Source organism: Capricornis sumatraensis, chromosome 1, assembly GCF_032405125.1.
Source record: "Capricornis sumatraensis isolate serow.1 chromosome 1, serow.2, whole genome shotgun sequence".
Taxonomy (NCBI): domain Eukaryota; kingdom Metazoa; phylum Chordata; class Mammalia; order Artiodactyla; family Bovidae; genus Capricornis; species Capricornis sumatraensis.
In genome coordinates, this window is record NC_091069.1 from 129,057,634 (window position 1) to 129,084,078 (window position 26,445).

General features: G+C 38.2%; 1 protein-coding gene and 1 pseudogene across 1 annotated transcript in view; one reads left to right on the top strand and one right to left on the bottom strand.

Moving 5' to 3' along the window:
- The window catches only part of SAMSN1 (SAM domain, SH3 domain and nuclear localization signals 1), a 179,072-nt gene that overhangs the window by 29,190 nt on the left and 123,437 nt on the right, over positions 1–26,445 (top strand). The window contains 4 exon segments of the mRNA XM_068978089.1: positions 608–645; positions 3,491–3,528; positions 7,826–7,912; positions 18,066–18,145. Of these exon segments, the coding sequence (XP_068834190.1) occupies positions 608–645; positions 3,491–3,528; positions 7,826–7,912; positions 18,066–18,145 (243 nt within the window).
- LOC138082944 (dnaJ homolog subfamily A member 1 pseudogene) lies at positions 14,833–16,027 on the bottom strand (annotated as a pseudogene).

Here is a 26,445-nt window from a genome sequence, read left to right on the forward strand (position 1 = left end):
TTGAATACCAAATACAGAAATGATTTTTGGATGAAGGACTGGATGAATGACAAAGAGAAAATCTGAAGAGAGTTCTTAAAAGTGCCTAGAAGCAGTTTAAGCCCTTTCAAGGATGGGTGGTGAAAGACGTGGTGACATTGTCTTCTGCCAGGGTGTAAGGGACATAACATCAGCTTCTCTGAAGAAAAAAGCTGGATGAATCACAGGTGTATTTCAGTACACTTGGGGTTTTGTGGTATGCTGCTGTCCATCTTTCTCAAAAGAAGAGAATGTAATTAACATACTCGTATATATCTTTCCTTGAGGTCTTGAAGGGTTGATGGAGGTTATAAAGTTGAGGTTACAAGGATTTAACTACAGATTTTTGTTTAAAGGATTTGCTTATTAACTGTCAAGGGCTTACAATAAGGTAAACAGGTATCAAAGTTACAAATAGAGAAGAAAGTAAAACTAGAACCATGATTATACTAAATATATTTAAAAATACAGTCATTTTAGTAGGAAAAGGCTAAGTGAACTCCATTTGGATTATACTTAAACTACACTTGAATTATCTTTTTGATTTCTTGGGGTATTATTTTATTTTACTTTTTCTTTTATTTTACAGGAAGTTTCTAATTTTGAGAATGGGAAAACAAAAAGAAAGTAAGTCAAATTTACTTTGAAAACTTTATGTTCTCTCGTTCTATAATGTTGAATGGAATATTTTAGTGGGTTTCCTGTCAAAGTGCTTTTAAAAAATAGTCACGTACCAATCTAGGCGTACTTTACTCTGCTACCATTTATTTTTATGCTGATGCACAGGAAACTGGTGTTGTGACATTGCTGTAGACAAGAATGCAGAAATTAAATTTTCAGAGGAAGAAACATGTCTAAACTAGGTTCAGATTAAAGTGGAAGCCTACTTGAAAACATGTTTCTATCGGTGACCTATTAATCTTCTGGAGTTCTTCTAATCCAAATAAAAATGTGTTTGCAAAGAGATTTGGGTTATTTAGGTCAGGCTTGGCTTTATATTCAGCACATCAAGCTGCCAGAGGATGCGACCCACACATGTTGCATAAGGTAATGGGATTTTTAACTAATAAGCAGGAAATACATAGCGGCAGGAAGTTCGTTTATGGGGAAATTTCCAGATTGGTTGCTGATGATACAGAAGAACAACTTCCTTGCACCCCGGAATGGTCTGAGACTAAATTGTCAATATGTGAGCTTCTTCTGGATGTAGTCTTTTTCGACAGCTCTTACCAGCCTCCAACCCTCCCTCCGCCCCCACCTCCACCCACAAAGCACTTTGTGCTTTCATAGTCTTTCCTCCCTTTCTTGCTAAAAGCTTTCTCCCAGTAAGGATATAAAATGCATCCATAGTAAGTAGGTAATTACATGATTAACAGCTTAGAGCACCTGCCAGGGTAGTTGTATTTTAGCCATAGTTAGCTACTTAAACTACATCAGTGGCATTTTAAGCATGAGTAGGAATAAAGAAGGGTTTTGTTTTTTTTTTAAATCAGGGCTCTTATCAGTCTTAAAAGTCGCCCTTCCTAGGTAACTGTTTATTCTATCCATGGATAAGGAACTCATTAGTCCCAAATCAAATACTTGCACAAAATTATATCTATTGGTTTATGACTGATGCTTCTACAGATTAGATGATATCCAAAGATGGAAGGGCAGAAGCAGGATAAATGAGAAGGATAGTACCTGATGACGACTAAACCAGGATTTTTCAAACATAAGCCAAATCAGTTAACATGCTTTTCAAATTCCTACCAGTTAAACTTGAAAACTTATTGAGTCCCTCAATTCTTTTGTCCATCACTCCCCTAAAAAGAATAATCCCTTTTGTCATTATGCACCTACTTCACTTTATAAAATTATAAGTAGCTTTTATTGGAATACTTGCTACTTCCCAAGAGATGTCCTGAATAAGTATTTTGCATTAAAAAATTAAAACAAACCAAAATAAAATGGTTAAGAAAAAAGAAACACTCGATATGCAGGATTTTGCTTACAAACCTGAGCTTAAAAAAAGTGAATAATGGAAAACACCCCAGTTATAACAAAATTGTTTATACATACACAATATGCTTATGTTCACCAAAGGTGTAAATTGACTAACACAATCAAGTATCAATTTATAGTCAATCTTATTTCATTTCTACCCACCTGACTCACTATTCCCACCACCCACACTGGGGTTTTTATAAAGCATTCCTCAGACATACAATTTCATGTTCCACTTTATCATTAAAAGACAAGAATCATTTTTAAAAACATAACCACAACATCACATTTAGAAAAAAACATAACTACTGCACTAGAACAAAATAAGAAAAATAATCAAATATCACCAAGTTTAGAGTCAGTGTTAAAATGTGTCTGGTAGCCTCAAGTGCTTTTTTTAATAGTAGCTGGTTTGTTTGAATCATGATCCAAAGAAGACTCATGTATTGCATTTTGTCCATGTTTCTCAATTTATAGGTCTCTCCTCCCATTTATTTGTTGAAAAAACAGAATTGTTCTTTCTGAGGAATTTTCCATAGTTTTGAATTTTACTGATTGCATCCTGTGTCTGTGTCTGTCTTTTAAACACATGTTCTCTGTTCTGTTTACTGTAAAATTTTAGTTAGATTTCCAGGCTTGATAAGATTAAAGTTTCATAAGGCTTGATAAGATTCAAGTTATTTCTATGTATTTATTTTTAAAGTAGGTCATCAGTGACTTTATACTTCCTGTTGCATTACATGGGAAGCTCATATATCTGCTTGTCTCTATTTTTATGACTGTGAAGTTGCTTAGTGGGTTCAGATGGTATCAGACTGATCCATCCAGCACAAGTTGCCCATCAGCCTTTCAGTTAAAAACTTTAATTGCAATTGGCTATTATTGAAAAGATTTATTGTTTTATTGGGCTTCCCTGGTGGCTCAGAAGGTAAAGTGTCTGCCTGCAATCCGGGAGACCTGGGTCAGGAAGATCTCTGGAGAAGGAAATGGCAACCTGCTCCAGTAATCTTGCTTGGAAAATCCCATGGACAGAGGAGCCTGGTAGGCTACAGCCCATGGGTTCGCAAAGAGTTGAACAAGACTGAGCTGCTTCCATTTTTCATTGTTTTATTAGGGATTGTATAGTGGTTGTATTAAAACTGCAATATTTTTCTGTATTTATTGAATATAATTATTTTTTAAAGAACTATTTGATTGTTTTGAGGCACACTTATATAGAATCTCCCATTGTTCTTTTTTGGAGGGTTGGGGGTGCTGAGATTTGTAAATGTTTCTTTATATTGCATGAAAATTTCCAATCCAAGATTATACTTTGATTAACTATACTTTGTCATCTAGGCTCAGGAAAATTCAGGTCCAAATGTAAAACTTACTTAGAGGTAGAATTTATTTCTGCTCACCATAGCTTTGCACTCATGTCTAAGTGATCTAATAATTATAATTTATTAAATCTAGACTTAAATATCTGTTTCTTTTTTTCTTCTAGGTCAATCCGGAGATCTATGTCTGAAAGTAAAGTATTTGGTTAGTAATTCATAAGATTACTCATGCACATGATACATTCTATTTCTCTAAGAGTGATTTTCTTCTGTTAATGCCATAAAGTAACAGAAAGTGATGAATGAAAGACAAATTGGTTTGTCTTTGAATTATATAGAAGAGATTTTTAAAAGATATGTAGTTTTATTCTAATTTTAAATGGCTATGACAAATAACAATACAATGGGAAAGACTAGAGATCGTTTCAAGAAAATTAGTTACATCAAGGGAACATTTCATGCAAAGGTGAGCACAATAAATGAAACAGTATGGACCTAACAGAAGCAGAAGATATTAAGAAGAGATGGCAAGAATACACACAAGAACTACACAAAAAGAAAAATGAAAAACACTTAATGACCCAGATAATCATGATGGTGTGATCACTCACACTCACCTAGAGCCAGAATCCTGGAATGTGAAGTCAAGAGGGCCTTAGAAAGCATCACTATGAACAAAGCTAGTGGAGGTGATGGAATTCCAGTGGAGCTCTTTCAAATCCTGAAAGATGATGCTGTGAAAGTGCTGCATTCAACATGCCAGAAAATTTGGAAAACTCAGCAGTGGCCACAGGACTGGAAAAGGTCAGTTTTCATTCCAATCCCAAAGAAAGGCAATGCCAAAGAATGCTCAAACTACCGCACAATTGCGCTCATCTCACATGCTAGTAAAGTAATGCTCAAAATTCTCCAAGATAGGCTTCAGTGGTGCATGAACTGAGAAATTCCAGATGTTCAAGCTGGATTTAGAAAAGGCAGAGGAACCAAAGATCAATTTGCCAGCATCCATTGGATCACAGAAAAAGCAAGAGAGTTCCAGAAAAGCATCTATTTCTGCTTTACTGACTATGCCAAAGCCTTTGACTGTGTAGGTCACAACAAACTGGAAAATTTTCAAGAGATGGGAATACCAGACCACCTTACCTGCCTCCTGAGAAATCTCTGTGAAAGTCAAGAAGTAACAGTAAAACTGGACATGGAAGAATGGACTGGCTCCAAACTGGGAAAAGAGTATTTCAAGACTGTGTGTTGTCACCCTGCTTATGTAATTTATATGCAGCATACATCATGAGAAACACTGGGCTGGATAAAGCACAAGCTGGAATCAAGACTGCAGGGAGAAATACCAGTGCCTCAGATATGCAGATGATACCACCCTGATGGCAGAAAATGAGGAGAAACTGAACAGCCTGTTGATGAAAGTGAAAAAAGAGAGTGAAAAAGCTGGCTTGAACCTCAACACTCAAAAAATGAAGATCATGGCATCCAGTCCCATCACTTCATGGCAAATAGATGGGGAAACAACGGCAACAGTGAGAGACTTTATTTTCTTGGGCTTCAAAATTACTGCAGATGCTGACTGCAGCCATGAAACTAAAAGACGTTTGTTCCTTGGAAGAAAAGCTATGGCCAACCTAGACAGCATATTAAAAAGCAGAGACATTACTTTGCCAACAAAGATTCGTCTCGTCAAATCTATGGTTTTTCCAGTAGTCATGTATGGATGTGAGAGTTGGACCATAAAGAATGCTGAGCACCAAAGAAATGATACTTTTGAACTCTGGTGTCAGAGAAGACTCTTGAGAGTCCCTTGGGCTGCAAGGAGATCAAAGCCATCAATCCTAAAGGAAATCTGTCCTGAATATTCAGTGGATGGATTGATGCTGAAGCTGGAACTCTAATACTTTGGCCACCTGATGCGAACAACTGACTCATTGGAAAAGACCCTGATGCTGGGAAAGATTGAAGGCAGGAGGAGACGGGGACAACCGAGGATGAGGTGGTTGGATGGCATCACTGACTTGATGGACATGAATCTGAGAAAGCTCTGGGACCTGGTGATGGACAGGGAAGCCTGGCGTTCTGCAGTCCATGGGGTCGCAAAGAGTTGGACACAACTTAGCAACTGATCCGAACTGAAGACAAATAAACTATTGGCTTATTCAGAATAATTTCCTTTTATACTAAAAAAACAAACAAACAAAAAAAACCTCTTTTATTGGCTGATTACCTTCCAGTTTCCCAACTTTAGCTTGGAGGGCCCATAGTCAGATGATCTCTTAGCTATATTTTCATAGCTAGGAATTTAGGAGTGGAATAAACAATGGTTGAATTATAAAAGACTTTTCATAGCATCTCAAGTACCAGTGATTTTCTTCAGTTTTTGTGGTTTTAGTATACATAGTAATAACAGAGGCAATTGGTTTGATGTGTATTTTAATTCTAGTGCATGTTAAGTCGCTTCAAGCTTGTCCAATTCTTTGCGACCCTGTGGACTGTAGCCCGCCAGACTCCTCTGTCCATGGGATTCTCCAGTCAAGAATACTGCAGTGGGTTGCCATGCCCTCATTCAGGTGATCTTCCCAATCCAGGGATCGAACCTGAGTCTCCTGGGACTCAGGAGACTGCATTGCAGGCATATTCTGATTATTTGCAGGCAAAATCTATTATTTTTAGAAAGTTAATAGATGATGCTTCTCTTTGCCATTTAGATGATAGGGGGTCACTAGTTATAAAACATTTGTAGTGACAAGACAACTGGATTATTCACTCAATAATTCATTTTTCATGCAATTTTTCAGAGTGGTGGGCACACTTTCTCCCCAGCAGGGCTTAGGAGTTGGATACTCAAACCCCAGTTTTCCTCTTTTGAAAGCCAGTTTCCTGGATAGCGTATGAAGAGTGCTCAGAGCAAAGTGGTGATCATCTATGGATGCATCTACTAAGGACATCTGCAGTTTAATAGGGTCTGATCTTCCACCAGTGGTAATATCCACAGGAGCTGGGTTCTATCTCATTTGTCAAGGCCCTGTGAGCAGTAGTTGCTAAATATTTTGAATGTCAGCCCTGATTTGAATAATGTATGGCCTGAAATAAAAGGAAGCAAGCCAACTTTTGTTTTCCATTTAGATATGCCGTTTTCATAGTGTTTTCCGTTTGTGCACACAAGACTCTATAACATAATTTTTGATGATCACCTGCCTTCTCTGTAGTCAAATATCAAAGGAAATAGTGACTTTAAAAACAGCACAGCAAGAGAACTGACTTGTGGACACAGCACAGGGGATGGGGAGAGTGGGAAGAATCGGGAGAGTAGCATTGACCTATCTATACATACCGCCACATGTAAAATAGATACCTAGTGGGAAACTGCTGTCAAGTGCAGAGAGCTTAGATGGGTGGGATGGGGGTGGGGCAGTAGGGAGGTCCAAGAGGGATAGAATATGTGTATACATATGGCTGATTCACTTCATCGTACAGCAGAAACAAGCACAACATTGTACAGCAATTACACTCTAATAAAAACCAGCCCAGCATGCTGAGTTTGTGTAATACTTTGGTTGCGTTATTTAAACTTTGCTTTATCAATGATGTGGTACAATATGTGGGATGATTAGTCTTTGTAAGCAGATTAGAAGGGCTTCCAGGCTTCCCTGGTAGCTCAACTGGTAGAAAATCTGCCTGCAATGCAGGAAACCTCAGTTGGATTCCTGGGTTGGAAAGATTCCATGAAGAAAGATTAGGCTACCCACTCTAGTATTCTTGGGCTTCCCTGGTGGCTCAGATGGTAAAGAATCCTCCTGCAATGCAGAAGACCTGGGTTCAATCCCTGGGTTGGGAAAATCCCATGGAGAAGGGAGTGGCTACCCACTCCAGTATTCAGGCTGGAGAATTCATGGACTGCAGAGCCCATGGGGTCGCAAAGAGTCGGACACAACTGAGCGACATTCACTAGAAGGGCTTCCAGTTCTTCATTCTGGTGCAGTTCAGTTCTTTACAGCATGTTTAGACCCTGCTTCAGGTGTTGGGGGAACAAAGCTAACACTTAGAAGAAAATGATTTTTCTCCCAGTCAAGGATCTTAGAGTTTCTTGAAATAGCTCAATGTTCCCTCAATACACTTCCTTAACCGTTTTGTTAAAAAGAATGAAGAATGTGGAGGATGGAGCTACTTTGATATATAAAAAAATAAATGGTTATTAATTCAAGAAAAATACTCCAAGAATAATGTAATCAAAAGTTATCAAGAGTATTTCAGTAGCAACCTTCTACCATCTATGTGTGGGTCCTTATTTAGTTCATAGGAAAAAAAAAAATGGGAGCCCACAGGACATTGGTTGTATTCATGAGGGGCCAGAACTCTCCAGAATGGACCACAACGCTTTCCTAACATATTACTTACCATGTTAGCACTGTGTGCTCAATTTGTTTTGAAATCAAATTTCCTACACTTACTGGACAGATGTTACTGTGACTTCTTCTAACCAATCTGCTTTACTTTAGAGGGAAAAACTGTGAATGACACAATTTGGCAGGAACCCAGCAAATCTGAGAATGACTCCCACATCAGAAGACTCTCTCAGCTGAAAGGTAATTGCTAAATTTAGTTCCCACTGACTTTGCATTTTCCCAAAGTAGTATAAAGGGCAAGTAAGAAAAATTTACATCTTTCTTCATTAAAATAAGCATTGCATCATAGTCTACTTAAGAAGGAAAAACTAAAAGAATTGAATTTGTATATTATTAATAGAATATATACTTGTGTGTGTAAGTGAACAGACATGCAGAAAGGAAGTAGAATTTAATTAAGTTCCCTGTTGAAGCAAAGAATCAGTTACAAAAAATTTGAAATACTTTAATTTCTAAAATAATGCAAAAATATATTAAAACTCAGCACAAAGAAAAACCTTCTAAAAATAACATTAATATATTAACCTTTGTGACTTTTAGATTTTCTTTAAATATTTAAGAGAAATACCCTTGACTATTAAAGCAAAACTATGTCATTTTATTTAAAAAAAAATCTGAAAAAGAGCAAATTAGCAGCCAGGTGTAAGAAACTTTATTAATAATAAATGATTTCATAATTAAAATTACTTAACTCTGGAAAGGTTATGAATAAAACAGAAAGTCTTAAGAGTTCACAAAGATGGACAAGAACATAAAAATTTACTATCCTTGATATTTTCCTTCAGTGTTACTGGAACAATAAATACTTGCTCATATTAGTTATTGATTATTTAACTATTTGTATTTTTAAATTTAATTTGAATTTAAAATTTAATTTTAAAATGTATTTTAATATTTGGGGACAAATATTTTTATAGTTAGGAGTTACATGGTGTGATTGTTCAAATTTTGCCTTTTGAGTGCTGTGAAGGAGCTCATAGATTTACAAAATAATCATTTATGAAAATAATCATTTTCCTTTGAACTGTTTCAATTTTATCCAAGATTGAATAATGTTCTAGTGAATAGTTTTGAACTTAATTTCAATACTTACAGATTTATCCATTATAAATAAATAAACAAATGAAACATTTGGGGATAATTTTAGACATTTTTTAAAAATTATAAGATAGGCAATGTTTTACTTGTATTGTATTTGATTAAATTCTGTATTTACCTCATGAATGTTAGTGATATTCATTCACACCTTGCTTAGTTAATTAAACTTTCATCCACCCATCCATTCATTCATCCATCTCTGTAATAAGCACATGTTACTTTTAGATTATTCCACATTAACCTATGAATAAAGAAGTTATAACTATATTATAGAATATTCTTGTTATAAATTTTTCCATAAACCTCTTCAAGTATTCTATCTTCTTAAACTTCCTTTCGTTAAAATGTTGTGGTGTTTGTTTTAAATTTAGCAGTCATAGGTAAGTAATTCTGTTACAGTTATATTGACAAAGCAGCAGAAAAACCTTGGCCAAAGGTGAGGTGTTCTCTAATTAGTGATCTCTTTGTCAGAGAACAAAAAGGAAAGCCTTTACAGACTTTTCCACTTTGATATTTCTCAGATTCTTAAGTACTTCTGTGTTCAATCTGTCTGTGCATGCACACACACACACACACACACACACACATTCACAAATGTGCCTAAGGAGTTTAGTTGACATTTCAGCAGTACCAGCTGAGTCATAGGACGTCGCCTAGGGATTAATGCTGTGCTAGAAAGAGTCAATGGCCTGAGACCAATGCTGTTGGTGCCACTGTAAATTGAAGGGAGAAATTTAGTAGGGTAGGATGAGCCACAAGTGTGGATTTGAATTTTATGGGTGTAGTAGCTTCCTTTGGAAGGCTCAGAATATTTCTAAGCAATTAGTGCCCTACATATCAACCTATAATATTTCTTTTTCATTTTAAACACTATTTTTTGCTGTTAATTGAATAATTACTTAAGAGTGGTTTATCGGGTCTGAGGATAGGCAGTCTGTGAGATTTACTGAGATGAAGACAGGTAGGTGCATCATTCGGAGAAGGCAATGGCACCCCACTCCAGTACTCTCGCCTGGAAAATCCCATGGGCAGAGGAGCCTGGTAGGCTACAGTCCATGGGGTTGCTAAGAGTCGGAAATGACTGAACCACTTCACTTTCACTTTTTACTTTCATGCATTGGAGAAGGAAATGGCATCCCACTCCAGTGTTCTTGCCTGGAGAATCCCAGGGACAGCGGAGTTGCCGTCTATGGGGTCACACAGAGTCGGACACAACTGAAGCGACTTAGCAGCAGCAGCAGGTACATCATTGCCATCATCCACAGCCCATGATTATATTGAACAGTAAAGATGAAATTGTAAAAGTCATCTTTCAATAAAACAGAAGAAAATATGTAGGGAAATTGTAAGAGTGACATTAACTCAAAGAATATGTTATAAATTCCAAGAACCAAAAAGTTCCATTTCTCTCAATTTCAATTACAAAATGATGTTTCCACATGATACAAGTTATATTTACAGCAAAAATTTAGTCCTCTAGAGTGTTGGGCCTGACAAAATACACTTCCATGGGTTATATTAATATTAAGCTAAGGATTTGTGCCTGGTATTTTAATCCATAAAGATATTCACATAACCCCAAAATATGACTGTGTTGTGTTGGTTAAGACAAAAATTTATCACAATAAGTTAAGAGCTGGAAGCATTTTCAGTTTATGTGGTCCGTTTCTCTCTTCTAAGAATACTTTTATCTCAATCTGTATATGTGATACTGAGACAACATCTGTAAAATACATGTGGGTTAAATTGAATGCTCAGGACTTTACAACTGAAAGATTGGCATAACTTAGCCAATTAATTAAGGGAAATTAATCTGTAATTTTTTTCCAGCACTCTAAACAGGTAGAATATTAGTAATATTCATTTTAGTAAATTAAGATCGATTAAAAATTTTTTTAAATATATTTTGGCCTTAATTATATGGGGGAAAAAGCCTGAAAAGAATTGACTTTTTGAAATCTATGCATTGGAATTTACCCAAGATCAAATTATGATTTAAGTAAAGACATTTTTTAAGAAGAGGGCTTTCATTATTTTGTACCAGAAAGGACAAAGAACAAAGCCAAATTTTTTAAAAAGATAAAAGAAACAAAACATATTTGCAGATTTAGAGATTTTTTTTCAAGCAGTGTGATGTGGTAGACTATACCATGAATGAAACAGAACATATGTTAAAAAAATGGTATATTTTTGTAAAGTTTGTAAGAAGCTGGATACATTCAGGAAATATGGTTAGTAATGAAAGGAGAATTAACTCCACTCATACTACTGCAAAATTATTTTTAAAGTGAATCCTTTTTACATATGATTTTGATGAGATTCATTATAAAAATCCCATTGGTAGAGACATTAGGACCTTCCAGTTTAACAGTGGAATTGCCATTTGCTTGAAATATTCTTTCCTGAATTGTAGTCAGTATCATTACTTCCCTGGTGGCTCAGACGGTAAAGCGTCTGTCTACAATGCGGGAGACCTGGATTCAATCCCTGGGTCAGGAAGATTCCCTGGAGAAGGAAATGGCAACCCACTCCAGTACTCTTGCCTGGAAAATCCCATGGACGGAGGAGCTTGGTGCAGGCTACTGTCCGTGGGGTTGCAAAGAGTCGGGCGCGACTGAGCGACTTCACTTCTTTCTTCTGAGCAAGCATATAAATATTTTGGCTGAACTTCTCTGGATCGTTTTAAGTCTTTTTCTTTATTAGCATGTTACCCTCATTTTCAAGATAGTAAGTGTATATAGTCACAAGTGTATTTACCGTTCTGTGTAATTTTCAGGAACCACAATTTGATTGAGACGTTATTTCCTAAGAGCATGTGATTTAATCAGATTAGACTGGACTACGTGAGGAATGACAGAAAGAAGCCTGATTTCACACCTGAATGTCTGTCTGTGTGCTATGTATGAATAAACTTCCAGAGCAAAGGTTTCCTGCCAAACCAGTCTCTTTTAATTTTAAGGATGTCTATCTGAATTGAATGCAACATTCTAAGATTTAGTGTTTTGTACAAAAGAATCTTGAAATCCCTTCCATTCTTTTTTTTTTTTAATTTTTACTTTATTTTACTTTATAATACTGTATTGGTTTTGCCATACATTGACATCCATTCTTTAGGAGAGTTCTTACTAGGATTAGAGTTACCTGAGTATGGTCAGAAGTCTAATTTCCATTAGAATAACCTAGAAGCTGAGTAGAGATATCTTTTTTAACCAAATCCCCCCCTTTTTTTTTTCCTGCATCTGCATTTGAAGGGCAGTTGGAATCTGAATGTTTATGCTGAAGGGTACATTCTTAAGTATACTGTCATTTGTGACCCGCTGATATAGTCCATGCATGTGCAGATAATCTGCTGCTACCAACCAACCAACCCAAACCTTAATGACATAAAGCAAAATTTCATTAGACTCATAGATTTTGCAAGTCAGGGATTCAGTCAAAGTAGCACTTCACGACATCTGAGGCTTCTTTTAGGATGACTTAAATGACTGCTGTTGCTGTTGTTCAGTCCCTTCGTCATGTCTGACTCTTGGTGACCCCATGGACTGCAGCATGCCAGGCTTCCCTGTCCTTCACGATCTCCCAGAGTTTGCTCAAACTCATGTCCATTGAGTTGATGATGCCATCCAACCATCTCATCCTCTGTCGCCCCCTTCTTCTCTTGCCCTCCATCCTTCCCAGCATCAGGGTCTTTTCCAATGAGTTGGCTCTTCTCATCAGGAGGTCAAAGGACTGGAGTTTCAGCATCATTCCTTCCAGTGAATATTCAGGGTTTATTTCCTTTAGAATTGACTGGTTTGATCTCCTTGCAGTCCAAGGGATTCTCAAGAGTCTTCTCCAGCACTGCAATTGGAAGACATCAATTTTTCAGTGCTCAGCCTTCTTTTTGTTCCATCTCTCACATCCATACATGACAGCTTGAGGAGGACTTACATGTCTGATGGCCAGAATCATCTAGAGATTTCTTCACTTATGTGTCGGGTACCTGTTTGGGATAACTGCAGGTCGGGCTCAGCTGGGACTATCACCTGAGAACAAATATGTGGCCTCTCCATGTAGCTCAAGCTTCTGCCAGGCTAAAGGCTGGGTTTCAAGCGGGAGAGACATCAGAGGGAGTGTCTGGAGAGTGAGCATCACAGAAGATCCAGGTAGAAGCTGCCAGCTTCTTCTGACCCAGACTTGGAGGTTACAAAATATAACTTCGGCTGCATTCTCCTCTGACAAACAGATCATTATAGCCAGTTCAATTCGATAGAATTAAATTCTATTTCTTGGTGGAGGCATGCCAAGGTCACACTGCAGAACAACATATTGTTGTGGCTGTCTTTGGAAACTATAACTTGCATATTACCTTATTCAGTTATTGCCTTTGTTGATACTTAGGACCAAATTGCTCTTATCTTTATATATGTATATATATATATATATATATATATATATATATATATATATATATATATATTTTTTTTTTTTTTTTGGTAGGGTAACATTTGGGAGTTAGGGCTTCCTAGGTGGCACTAGTGGTAAAGAATGTACCTGCCAGTCCAGGAGACAAAACAGATGTAGTTTCCTTCCCTGGGACAGGAAGATCCCCTGGAGAAGGGCATGCAACCCACTCCAGTATTCTAGCCAGGAAAACCCCGAGAACAGAGGAGCCTGGCGGCCTACAGTCCATAGGGTCCCAAAGAGTCAGACATGACTAAGGCAACTTAGCATGCACAGACGCCAACATATGGGAGATAACAAATACATAAAATGTAAAAGATTACAAAACAAATAGCTAATCTTCATAAAATGCCATTGTCCTGGTGTCCCTTTCTTAGTTCGAAACCCTCAAATTCTCCCAATTTTTAAGCTGAGGCTACACATGGGTAGCTTTACAAATAAAATTACTTTAAGAAAAAGTTTGTTTAGGTCAGACGATATTTTCAAAGTCAGGAAATTTTACCTTAAAATTCATACGTTTATACTTTCTTGAAAAACATGAGGGTCAAATTGTCAATCCTGGGTCCGACATCTGAGGTGATTTCAGTTGAGAGAGCTGAGAACAATGGCTGCCCATCAGCAATGGGGGACCTTCACCTCACCACAGATCTCCGCATGTCTCCTTGTCAAAATTCACTTCATTTAGTTAAATTACTTATTTGCCTTTTGTAGGTATTTATATCGGCAACATTGGTCTAGGGGGTTATGGCCACATTTCTCTGCCTAGCACTCAAGGCCCATTACCATTTGGCCTTGCTCACCCACCCAGCGTCACCTCCTCCTGTACAGTATCCATAATTGCCTTCTGACGTGACCTATCTCAATTTCTACTTTTAATTAAGCCTGTTGTTCTTATTCCACACTATAGGTTAGTGTTGACAGCATTGCTGTTGTGTCTGTAACTTGTACTTTTCTTCTGTGTTTCCAGACTACCTCCATTCTTCAAGCCCACTGAGACCCGGCCTCTTCCATGAGTACAGTGGGGCTTAGTGTTCTCTCCCCACAGTAGTGTCAGAGTCACTCATTTTTCTGCCTCGCACTGTATATAAGGGAGGCAAATACAGTGTGCACATTTCTCACTCGCAGACTTCCAGATTCAGAAGCACAGGAATCTACCTCACTTTCTTTTCCTGCACCCAGAAGAATTATAGCAGGAGCTCTCCAAAATTCAGGTTAAAGGGATCAGAAAAAGAAAACCAATGAAAAAAAATAAAGGAACAGAGGAAAGAATTTTTTTTTTTCCAACTACAGAAACTTAAAAGGCTGTAAAAACTCTGCTTCTAGCTTCCTGACCCTGAGATGGAAGATCTTGCTTCGAAGAGCCAGATCAGAAAAACAGCTCATTTTATTTTATTTTTTTTTATATTCGAGTTTATTCTTCATTTAACTTTTAAACACTACTAGAGTTGAATATTAAAACAAAAGTCAAAAGCAAGTAGTGAGCATATTATGATTATAGTCCTTCACTCAATCACTACTGCAAATAAAACACCAGCAGTGAGTGTTATTCACAGGCCCTACTAAGAGGTCTGACACTGAACACCACCCCGAGGATGACGTTCATCATCCTCATATGCTTCTCCATTGTAATGGCGCCGTCTTTCCTGATTTGGATCAAAGTCCACTAATTCTACCTGGTCCATTTCATCAGTCTCTTCTACTTCCTTCCTCTCAGGCAGAAGTTTTTCCAGCAAAGAGAGTTTATCAGGAGAGAGAAAGCCATTCTCAGGAAAGTTTACCTTAAATTCAATGATTAGGCGACCCTTTTCATATGGCCTACGGTAAATTGGCATGCCTTCATTTAGCACACACTTGATATCTCCATGCTTGACAATCTGACCTGGATGAGAAGTGATGACTATGGTTCGGTTGTCAAGAGTAGATATTGGCTTCTGGAAGCCACACAATGCCTCAACCAGCTGTATGTCCATACACATGAAAAGGTCTTCTCCTCGTCGAGTAAAAACAGCATGGTCCTTCTGATCTAAAACAATGATAATATCTCCTGGCTCCCGTCCTGGTTCTTGGTCTCCTTCACCATGGAATGTTATCTTCTGGCCATCTTTCATGCCTTTGTCAATATGAACTTCTAGAATTTTCTTTTCTCGAACTATCTTCCTTCCGTTGCAGCTTTTACATCTATCTTTAGGACTGATCCGCTCCCCATGGCCCTGGCACTCCATGCACACTGACTGAATTTGCTGAACCATTCCAGGTCCTATCTGATGAATTCTTATTTGCATTCCAGTACCTCGGCAATTGGGACAGCATTCTACTGCTCCTTTCTTACCACCTCGGCCTTCACATTTGTCACAAGTCACATTCTTTTGCAGAGCTAGTTTTCTTGTTGCACCATTATATAAATCTTCTAAAGTTACTGTAAGTTGATGCACAACGTTTTTACCTCTCCTCTCTCTCTGCATCCTGCCTCCTCCTCCGAAAAACATATCAAAGATGTCCATGGGGGAGCCAGAACCACCACCTGCTCCACCTTCTTTAATTGCCTGTTCTCCTCCTTTGTCATATAATTCCCTTTTCTTTGCATCAGAGAGCACTTCGTAAGCTTGAGAAATCTGTTTAAACTTCTCGCCTTCATTTGGATTCTTATCAGGGTGGTACTTCAAGGCCAGTTTCCTGTAAGCCTTTTTTCAATTCTTCTTGGGTGGCATTGGGTTTGACCCCCAAAACATCATAGTAAGTGGTTTCTTTCACCATTTTCTACAGCCGGTGAGCGGGCCTATGCCGGTGTGGGGGAGCGGGAAGGAGCGCGTTGCTGTGCGCAGCTCGGGCAGCCGCCGCTCCTCCGCCTTTCACCGAGCGTTCTGGAAAGTTCCCAAAACAGCTCATTTTAAAATGTCAATGTTTTCTGGAACCCTGCAGTGTGGTAACTTGGATGTAAAATCTTAACTTATTGGTGTAAATAACTCTGAGGCTGAGCTGTGAATTTGCCTTATCTTATAACCATAGCTATAATGGGGATTTGGGGGGAAATTTGCTCCTATTTTCTGCATAGAGGATAGGCCTTGCCTGTGCCTTCCTCCCCTGAAGAATGTAAGAATGAAAAATAGTAGAAAATTGAAGGAGTGACTGAAAGTAAAACAGAGTAAAAATGATAAAAGAAATCACTGGACTGATTGCCTGGTGACTTCTGGGGTCTCAGTATCCCCATCTGTAAACGAGCAGTTTGGATTAAGTGATCCATGAAGTCCTGTCTTCTTTTAGCACCTGGTGTATTCAAATTTAAATAAATGGACCCCTCGTACAGGGCCTGAAAGGGAATGCTAGTCTTTTGAAAAGGTTTCATTTAGCTGCAAGCGAACGGATGACACATCCCAAAGCTTTTACCAAAGCAGGCAGAGAACAATTTTAGTATAAATAATTCATGTTGAGAAGACATAAGCTAATGAAGCTCAAAATGCCAGGGATGGAAAGCTCAGTTTAACAGAAACAAGTGAGGTGATAGTTTCATGAAATCATAGCATTTTTGAGTCAGAAGTGGTTTAGTAGCTTGGATGCTACTGTTTTATGAAATAGGATGGGGGGAAACTGAGTCCCAGAAAAATTTTATGCCTTGCTCAAGGACACAATTGGTCAGAGACATTCTTCATTTATATTTTATTTCAGTTCAGTTCAGTTCAGTTGCTCAGTCGTGTCTGACTCTTTGTGACCCCATGAACCGCAGCACGCCAGGCCTCCCTTGTCCATCACCAACTCCCGGAGTTCACTCAGACTCACGTCCATCGAGTCAGTGATGCTACCCAGCCATCTTATTCTTTGTCGTCCCCTTCTCCTCCTGCCCCCAATCCCTCCCAGCATCAGAGTCTTTTCCAGTGAGTCAACTCTTTGCATGAGGTGGCCAAAGTACTGAAGTTTCAGCTTCAGCATCATTCCTTCCAAAGAAATCCCAGGGCTGATCTTCAGAATGGACTGGTTGGATCTCCTTGCAGTCCAAGGGACTCTCAAGAGTCTTCTCCAACACCACAGTTCAAAAACATCAATTCTTCAGCACTCAGCTTTCTTCACAGTCCAACTCTCACATCCATACATGATCACTGGAAAAACCATAGCTTTGACTAGATGGACTTTGTTGGCAAAGTAATGTCTCTGCTTTTCAATATGCTATCTAGGTTGGTCATAACTTTTCTTCCAAGGAGTAAGCGTCTTTTAATTTCATGACTGCAATCACCATCTGTAGTGATTTTGGAGCCCCCCAAAATAAAGTCTGACAGTTTTCCCATCTATTTCCCATGAAGTGATGGGACCGGATGCCATGATCTTTGTTTTCTGAATGTTGAGCTTTAAGCCAAATTTTACACTCTCCTCTTTCACTTTCATCAAGGGGCTTTTTAGTTCCTCTTCGCTTTCTGCCATAATGGTGGTGTCATCTGCATATCTGAGGTTATTGATATTTCTGCCGGCAATCTTGATTCCAGCTTGTGCTCCTTCCAGCCCAGCGTTTCTCATGATATACTTTGCATATAAGTTAAATAAGCAGGGTGACAATATACAGCCTTGATGTACTCCTTTTCCTATTTGTAACCAGTCTGTTGTTCCATGTCCAGCTCTAACTCTTGCATCCTGTAATTTTGACTTGTTTCTTATAACAACAGCATATCTTTAGGAAAGTAAATATTTGTGATCTAGTCAATATAATGCCTTAATAGATTAAAGAAAAATATAAGTATTCAATTGCACTTAAACTTCTTAAATTGTGTAACTTCTGGTAATCTCCACTTAACTCCTCTTTTCATAGATCTAAATGAAGATGATTTTCTTTCAAGTCATAATGCACATACTCTTCAAGGAAAAAAACTACAAGGTATTTCTTATCAGGTAATGTAAATAATCAACACTTACACAGCATTTTGTGCAAATCATCTTGTTATTGATGTATACATAGTCTACAATACTTAGTCTTGTAGCTATTTTGTATTTAGTTACTGCAGGATGTTTTGTAACTGATATGACTATGTCTCTGTGAATTGGAATATAAATGAAAAAAGTAAATGATGATGAGTTAATAAGCCGCTTTGATTATGCAAAACACTATGCTCCATAGCCTTTTGATAAGTAACTCTGAACTTGGTAAATTAATATACTGGGATTTTCTCTGACAAGACCTGTGCTAAGTGCTTAGAACTATCCGGCAACCTTCAGTGAGGGGCATGTCCCTCATGTTCTATGTTTGATATAAAAACATATTCTGTGATTTCTGACATATCCCTTTAAAGCTTGCACTAATTAGCCCCAGGAGTTCAAGCAATTAAGAATGTCTGAACCTTGGGCCTTCCTAATAACAATAATATAGCATTAATTACCAGTCAAATAATTATTATTCACCCTGTAAAAAAAAATCATGTATAAGTCAATAGGGCCAACTCTGGCATCATGCTGATTTTTGATATTTTTCTGACAGCCACAGAGTTCTCTTTAACCATTCTGATGGTTTTATTAGAAAATTTAGAACTGACCTTCCTCAGTGCAGTGCACTGATCAATAGGCAGAGGATATGTAGCATATGAATTAGGAGGGGTTGATTTGGTGAGGAAAGAGAACTCGAATTTCTAAAGCCAGCCTGATTTCTGAGGCTGTCAGAAGCCCCTAGACAGTGGATCATAACTTTTGATCAAGTACAGTTTCTGCTGTCTGCTCTGATGCTGCCTGAGTCATGGAACTGTGCTCCCAAGAGGGTGGCTAGCACCCATTACACTTTACTGCAAAGTCTGTCTATCAGTGGGTTCTCCTGCCATGTGTGGTTGAGAGCTCCAAAAACAGACAGCTCTGCTTGAATCTTAATTTGCCCTAGTAGGTACATGGTGACACTAGGGGTAAGCAATCTGCCTGCCAATGCAGGAGGTAAAAAGATGTGGGTTTGATTCCTGGGTCAGGAAGATCCCTTGGAGGAAAGAATGGCAACCCAGTCCAGTATTCTTGCCTGGAGAATCCCATGGACAGAGGAGCCTGGTGGACTGCAGTCCATGGAATCTCAAAGGGTCGGGCACAACTGAAATGACACTAGCAGCAGTAGCTACATGACCTTGGCAATTTATTAATCTCTCTCTGCCTCAGTTTTCATCATCTGTAAAGTCAGTCTATAAAGAACCTGTATTTCATGGCTGTCATGAGGATTACATGAGATATTTCATTAAACCAGTTAGCTTTATGACCGGCATTTTGGAGATGTTTTTTAAAATTTGGTTGTTACCATAGACCTTCCTCTCTTCTTTTATTTTTTTCCTTCCTCCTCCTCTTGCTTTTTGCAGGAACTTAATGACACTGTCACAAGGACAGCTGGCAGATCATTTCTGAAACATGCAGTTTCATCCTCCCAAATTTAGATAAGACCTCAGATATAGTATCTTAGTGAAACATTATCTGATAGCCAGGAAAAAATAACTGGTTTACAGTAAGAGCTCCCCTGACATGCTTTATGCTCAGAGAAATTCTTTAGAATTTTAGTAAAAAAAAAAAAAAAAATAGAACCATCTCCTAAAAATAAGAAAATGATATAGAATGTCCTTAGAAGAAAGAGATAAAGATAAATCCTTACCCTATAACACCAAACTTCTTGTACATTTTAATTGGCCTTCTAGAATGGTAACCTTTCAAACGTTCTATGTAGTTTATTACTAAAAATTAGTTGGGGGAATTCATACCCAGTAACAGACAGGCAGGAAGTAGCTAATCTAGAAATCTTCATTGGAGAGTTGGGGAGTGGTCTTATCTATCTTTAATATCCCCCTTCTTATTCATAATAGGCATTCAGTGGAGCTTAGTTAATTAAGAAACACATTTTCTGTATGACAGAATACTTCAGTGTAATAGAGTATTATTAAATATTAAGCAGTACTATGCAAATTATTAATCTATTAACTCCTTGAGACTGAGAAAGTAGAATCAGTTTACTCTTTGAAAGATGAAGGAGAGGCAAACATTCTCTGGTGTGAGGGGAAAACTGACCTGTAGGTGGAATGGACTTTGCAGACTGTGACTTCTCACCACGTGAGCACATGACTTATGAGAACAATATTTCTCCAGGTGTGTCCTGGGGACCATCTGTATCATTTAGGGTATTTGTTAGATAATTTAGGGTATTTGTTAAAAATGCAGATTTCTGAGCCACATCCCATTCCAGGTGAATTATCATGTCTGGGGTCCAGGAATCAGTATGTTTATGTAAATTTTCAGAGTAGGCTCAAGACATGAACCGTGAGACTCTGGGAATCAGATTATTGATGATTACGTGTCTGTGGACTTGATGTCTCACCCATTTTTACTTTTTAAGCCCAAATTTGGCTCAGGTCTGGCCTGGGAAGACAAGGCCTCTTGGAAAACCAAAGTTGATATTTGTTCCATATTATAGGAATGATGCATTTATTACAGAGCTTTTTAGAACAATATAAGAGTAGAAAGGATTAAAATACTGAATAAAATCTTAAAAAGGTAAACATTTTCATACCACTGGCCATTTTACTATCACTAACATGGGATAAAGTTCATAAGATGTAAAACATATTATAGTTATCATTACTGTACTTCATGCTTACAAAATAGATTTTGTATAATAAAAACCTTCAGAATAAAAGACTTAAACATTAACTGAATTTCCAGTCAGAAAACACTCAACCAGACATGCTCCCTTCATGTTCTCAAAATGAGAAGATCTCAGACGTATTAAAAGGAAAGTACAAGGAACCAAGGGGCAGGAGTGGGGAGAAGATGTTTATGGAATGCTTTCCCAATACTGACTTTGCTTCGTGAAGCTTTTTGTGTACTTGTCTTGGGATTAATTCTTTGGAGAACCAGGCTTGTAGAAGAAGTGCTAATGGGGAGAGTTTGAAGCAAAACCGACTGCCTGGTCCTTTGCTCAGTATAATGACCATAAAGCACATCTCCGGGTAACTTGACTCCCAGCATTTATTTTTGTATCCTTGTTCTTGTTTGTTCTTCTCTGCCAGCATTCAGTTGATGGCTCAAACCTTTTGTAGCATATTGAAAGCCTTTTGTAGCATATTTTACTGCATAAAATATTCAGTAATACAGACTTTGGGCTAATATATTTTCAAAAATGTTTCATGCCTCATTTCTCACGTAAATTCTTTGGTTGCATTCAGCCTTCGGAGCGTTATTCATATTCATGATAGAAAAGAAGGATAACATTTATTACTTTCAGTGCTAGTGATATTCAGCACTGTCAAGCACCCCCCACAAAGGAATGCACCAGAACATTTTCTCCCTGAGCAACCTCAGGGAGAAATATTAAATTTTAAATCAATATTAAAATTAATACATTTTATATAAAATACAGAAATATATTTATTTGTGCTATAGAGACTTATAATAAATATATATTTATATTTTCATCAAAATATATGTATTTTCCCTGAAACCCTATGTTCCCTTCTGTGGCAGTTATTAAAGTATTAAAGGTTAGATCACTCCACATCCTTTCAATTTCTTTCTTGATGTTCTCTTCTATGCAGACTGTAAGGATAAGTATTTGAATTGTCAGTCAGCCTTCCCTGTAGTTAGGGGTGGTCATGAAATGCAATTCTGGCCAATGAGATGTAGTCAGAAATGCCTGGGGAGGACTTTCTTTCTTTTTAAAATGTTAAATGTACCTTTTTATTGAGATAAAAGTCACATAATATAAAACAACTATTTTAACCGTATTTAACTGTACAGTTTAGTGATACTAAGCACCTTCACTTTGTTGTGCACTCTCACAATCACTCATCTCCTGAATTTTTTCATTCCTAAACTGCAACTGTCCCCATTAAACACTAAGTGCCCCCTCCTCACCCTCCCACCCTCTACCCCCACCTCTGGCATCTACCGTTGTATTTCCTGACTCTATGAATTTGACTGTTCTAAGGACCTTGTACAAGTGGAATCAAATAGTATTTGTCTGCACTTACTGACTTTCCCTGGTAGCTCAGACCGTAAAGCATCTCCCTACAATGTGGGAGACCCGGGTTCAATCCCTGGAAGATCTCCTGGAGAAGGAAATAGTAACCTATTCCAGTATTCTTGCCTGGAAAATCCCATGGATGGAGGAGCCTGGTAGGCTACAGTTCATGGGGTCGCAAAGAGTTGGACATGACTGAATGACTTCACTTTCACTTTTCACTGTATATTGGAATGTATTTTTAAGGTTAACTTAATATATGTCCTACAAACAAATCTAACTTTCTCCCCCCACCCCATAAAAGCCTAGTACAATACAGTAGGTTCTCATCAGTTATCTACTTTATACATATCAGTATATATATGTCAATCCTAACCTCCATTTATCCCCTCCCCTTCCTCCCTTGGAATTCCTACATTTGTTTTCTATATCTTTTTGGAAAAAAATAAAGCAAAGCTTCATGAGGAGACAGCTTTGTCCTTTGCCCTTCTCCCTCCCTGGAGCTGGGACTTGATTTCTGGTGAGCTAGCACCTGTCTTGCAACCATAAGGGCAAAGGCCTGTGTTAAGGATGATGAAGCAGGCAAATACATGGACTTTATTCATCAGTGACATTCTTGAGTAACAGCATCAACACTGGGCCACGTATATCTGGACTTCTTCTTGTGTGGAATATAAGTCCCATACTTGTTTAAGCCACTATTGAGTTTTCTGTTCCTCAAAGCTGAGTATATTCCCAACTGATATACTTTGTTTTTAACTGTTACTGTTAATGCTGAATCCTAATTGGCTTAAGATATCAGACCAAACTGTGCTCAAAGAGTTGGATGACATCTAGACTCAGCTCTGATTGTACAATTAGATTAGCCTCCTTCAACTCTCAAGCAGTGTAAGTAACACCTAGAGTTGAGTTAGTCATTTAGTCTGTAAAATGAAATTGAGATTAATAACAAAAAAATCGATTGACTGCATACAGTTCGTTGGCTGCTGCTGCTGCTAAGTCGCTTCAGTCGTGTCCGATTCTGTGTGACCCCATAGACGGCAGCCCACCAGGCTCTGCTGTCCCTGGGATTCTCCAGGCAAGAACACTGGAGTGGGTTGCCATTTCCTTCTCCAATGCGTGAAAGTGAAAAGTGAAAGTGAAGTTGGCTACATATACAATTTAAACTGCATCTAATATAGCACACCATTGCTGGGAATGTTATGTAGATTAGATCAAGGAAAAACTACTTTTTGGTGAGTTTTACTGAGGTCATGGCACCAGGTAAGTAGAGAAGAACTTAAAGGTTATGCTATGATCTCGTTAACAAGCAGTAGAGGCAGGTCTCTTATTAGGTTTAATCAGACAAATTGTTTGTGGTTCTAAGCAAAATCGTGAACAGATCATAAGGCAGGGGGGAAAAAAGAGGCCCAAATGACAGACTGTTTAAATAGTACCTGCTCCTGCTGCTGCTGCTGCTGCTGCTGCTGCTCCTGCTGCTGCTGCTGCTGCTGCTGCTGCTGCTGCTGCTAAGTCGCTTCAGTCATGTCAGACTCTGTGCGACCCCGTAGACGGCAGCCCACCAGGCTCCTCGGTCTCCAGGATTCTCCAGGCAAGAAGTGTCAGTTAAAAAACAGTCTTTATGTATGATGCGATCATTTAAAGATAATCTGCTAATGCTGTGCATCGCTCTTATTTTTAAGTACTTTCTTCTCTATAACATCAGCTACTATATTAGCTATCTGTTGCCCATGCTTTGCATGCTTAGTCGCTTGACTCTTTGGGACGTTATGGACTACAGCCTGCCAAGCTCCTCTGTCCATGGGATTCTCCAAGCAAGAATACTTTCCACTTTCTTCTCCAGGGGATCTTCTCAAACCAGGGACTGAAATTTGTAGCTCCTCTGTCTCCTGCACTGCAGGCAGATTTTTTTTACCCACTGAGCCAGCAAAGAAGGCCAGTTATCTGTTGCTACATAACAAACTACCCCTAAATTCAGGTTCTTAAAAAAACAAACTTTTATTGTGTCACAGTTTCTGTGAGTTAGGCGTTTGGGAGTGGTCAAGCTGGGTGATTCTATCTCAGGGTCTCTCATGAAGTTGCAATTAAAATGGTGCCTGAAATCTGCCTATCGCTAAAGAAACTGCTTCCAAACTCCCTCTCATGGCTGCAGCCAGGAGGCCTCAGGGACTGGGGGGGGCAGGGGTGGTTGGAGGAATCAGTCTCTCATCAGGTTAGCCCTTGGAGCTGCTTGAGTGTGTGCAGCATGGAATTTGGCTTCCCCCAGAGTGTTATCCAAGAAACAGAGTAAGGAGGAAACCAAAGTGCCTTCTAAGATTGAGTCTCAGAAATCATACACCATCATGTCCACCTTTTTTTATTTGCTGAGAGCAAATTATTAAAGCCAGCTCAAACTAAAAGGAAGAACATTGTGACCCATCTCTTGAAGAGAGCAGTATAAAACAATTTGTGGGCATATTTTGAAAGCACCAGAGCTACCCTAATAATATTTTGAAGCTATAAGTGGACAGGTGAAGGAGGATCTCTATATCCCATGAGTGAGATTATAACTCATTTAGCAAATAGTATATAGAACTCTATTTGGAAGTGAGAATAGACTATAACCTCTTTTTTTTAAATGTAAGACTTTAAAGAGTGACTTTGACTGGTATTCGAAGAACATGGAATGTTATGAATTCCACATCTTTGTCTCTGGTGAATTAAAATCAGACTAGATATTGTATCAGTATCCAAAGTTATATTTAATCTGTCTCCAGATCTGTCTATCTGTCTATCTATTGTCCCTTTTAAAGCAAGGAAAAGAGCTTAAGTGACTCTCATTTTAACTTTTATTCACAGAAAAGGAAATAACTAGTAGTAACAAATTAATTTTATGAATAAGCTATCTTATCTAGTCAAGTTCTAATTCTAAATACCTGAGGGTATTCTCACTTCTTGATCATTTCAAAAGGTTGATAGAAATTATTTGGGTATTTCTCAGTATTATTTCAATTTTTAAAAGAATTGTATAATTTTATTTTATATTTTTTTTTAATAGAGGGTCTTCTTTATTTCAAATATGCCTTTTTTTTTTGATTTCTGCCATAGAGCATTTACTTTTTATTTTTTTTTATTTTTTTTAAATGTTAAAATCTTTAATTACATGCGTTCCCAAACATGACCCCCCCTCCCACCTCCCTCCCCATAACATCTCTGTGGGTGATCCCCATGCACCAGCCCCAAGCATGCTGTACCCTGCGTCAGACATAGACTGGCGATTCAGTTCTTACATGATAGTATACATGTTAGAATGCCATTCTCTCAAATCATCCCACCCTCTCCCTCTCCCTCTGAGTCCAAAAGTCCGTTATACACAGCTGTGTCTTTTTTCCTGTCTTGCATACAGGGTCGTCATTGCCATCTTTCTAAATTCCATATATATGTGTTAGTATACTGTATTGGTGTTTTTCTTTCTGGCTTACTTCACTCTGTATAATCGGCCCCAGTTTCATCCATCTCATCAGAACTGATTCAAATGAATTCTTTTTAACGGCTGAGTAATACTCCATTGTGTATATGTACCACAGCTTTCTTATCCATTCCTCTGCTGATGGACATCTAGGTTGTTTCCATGTCCTGGCTATTATAAACAGTGCTGCGATGAACATTGGGGTACATGTGTCTCTTTCTATTCTGGTTTCCCGGGTGTGTATGCCCAGCAGTGGGATTGCTGGGTCATAAGGCAGTTCTATTTGCGATTTTTTAAGGAATCTCCACACCGTTCTCCATAGTGGCTGTACTAGTTTGCATTCCCACCAACAGTGTAGGAGGGTTCCCTTTTCTCCACACCCTCTCCAGCATTTATTGCTTGCAGATTTTTGGATTGCAGCCATTCTGACTGGTGTGAAGTGGTACCTCATTGTGGTTTTGATTTGCATTTCTCTAATAATGAGTGATGTTGAGCATCTTTTCATGTGTTTGTTAGCCATCCGTATGTCTTCTTTGGAGAAATGTCTATTTAGTTCTTTGGCCCATTTTTTGATTGGGTCGTTTATTTTTCTGGAATTGAGCTGCATAAGTTGCTTGTATATTTTTGAGATTAGTTGTTTGTCAGTTGCTTCATTTGCTATTATTTTCTCCCATTCAGAAGGCTGTCTTTTCACCTTGCTTATATTTTCCTTTGTTGTGCAGAAGCTTTTAATTTTAATTAGATCCCATTTGTTTATTTTTGCTTTTATTTCCAGAA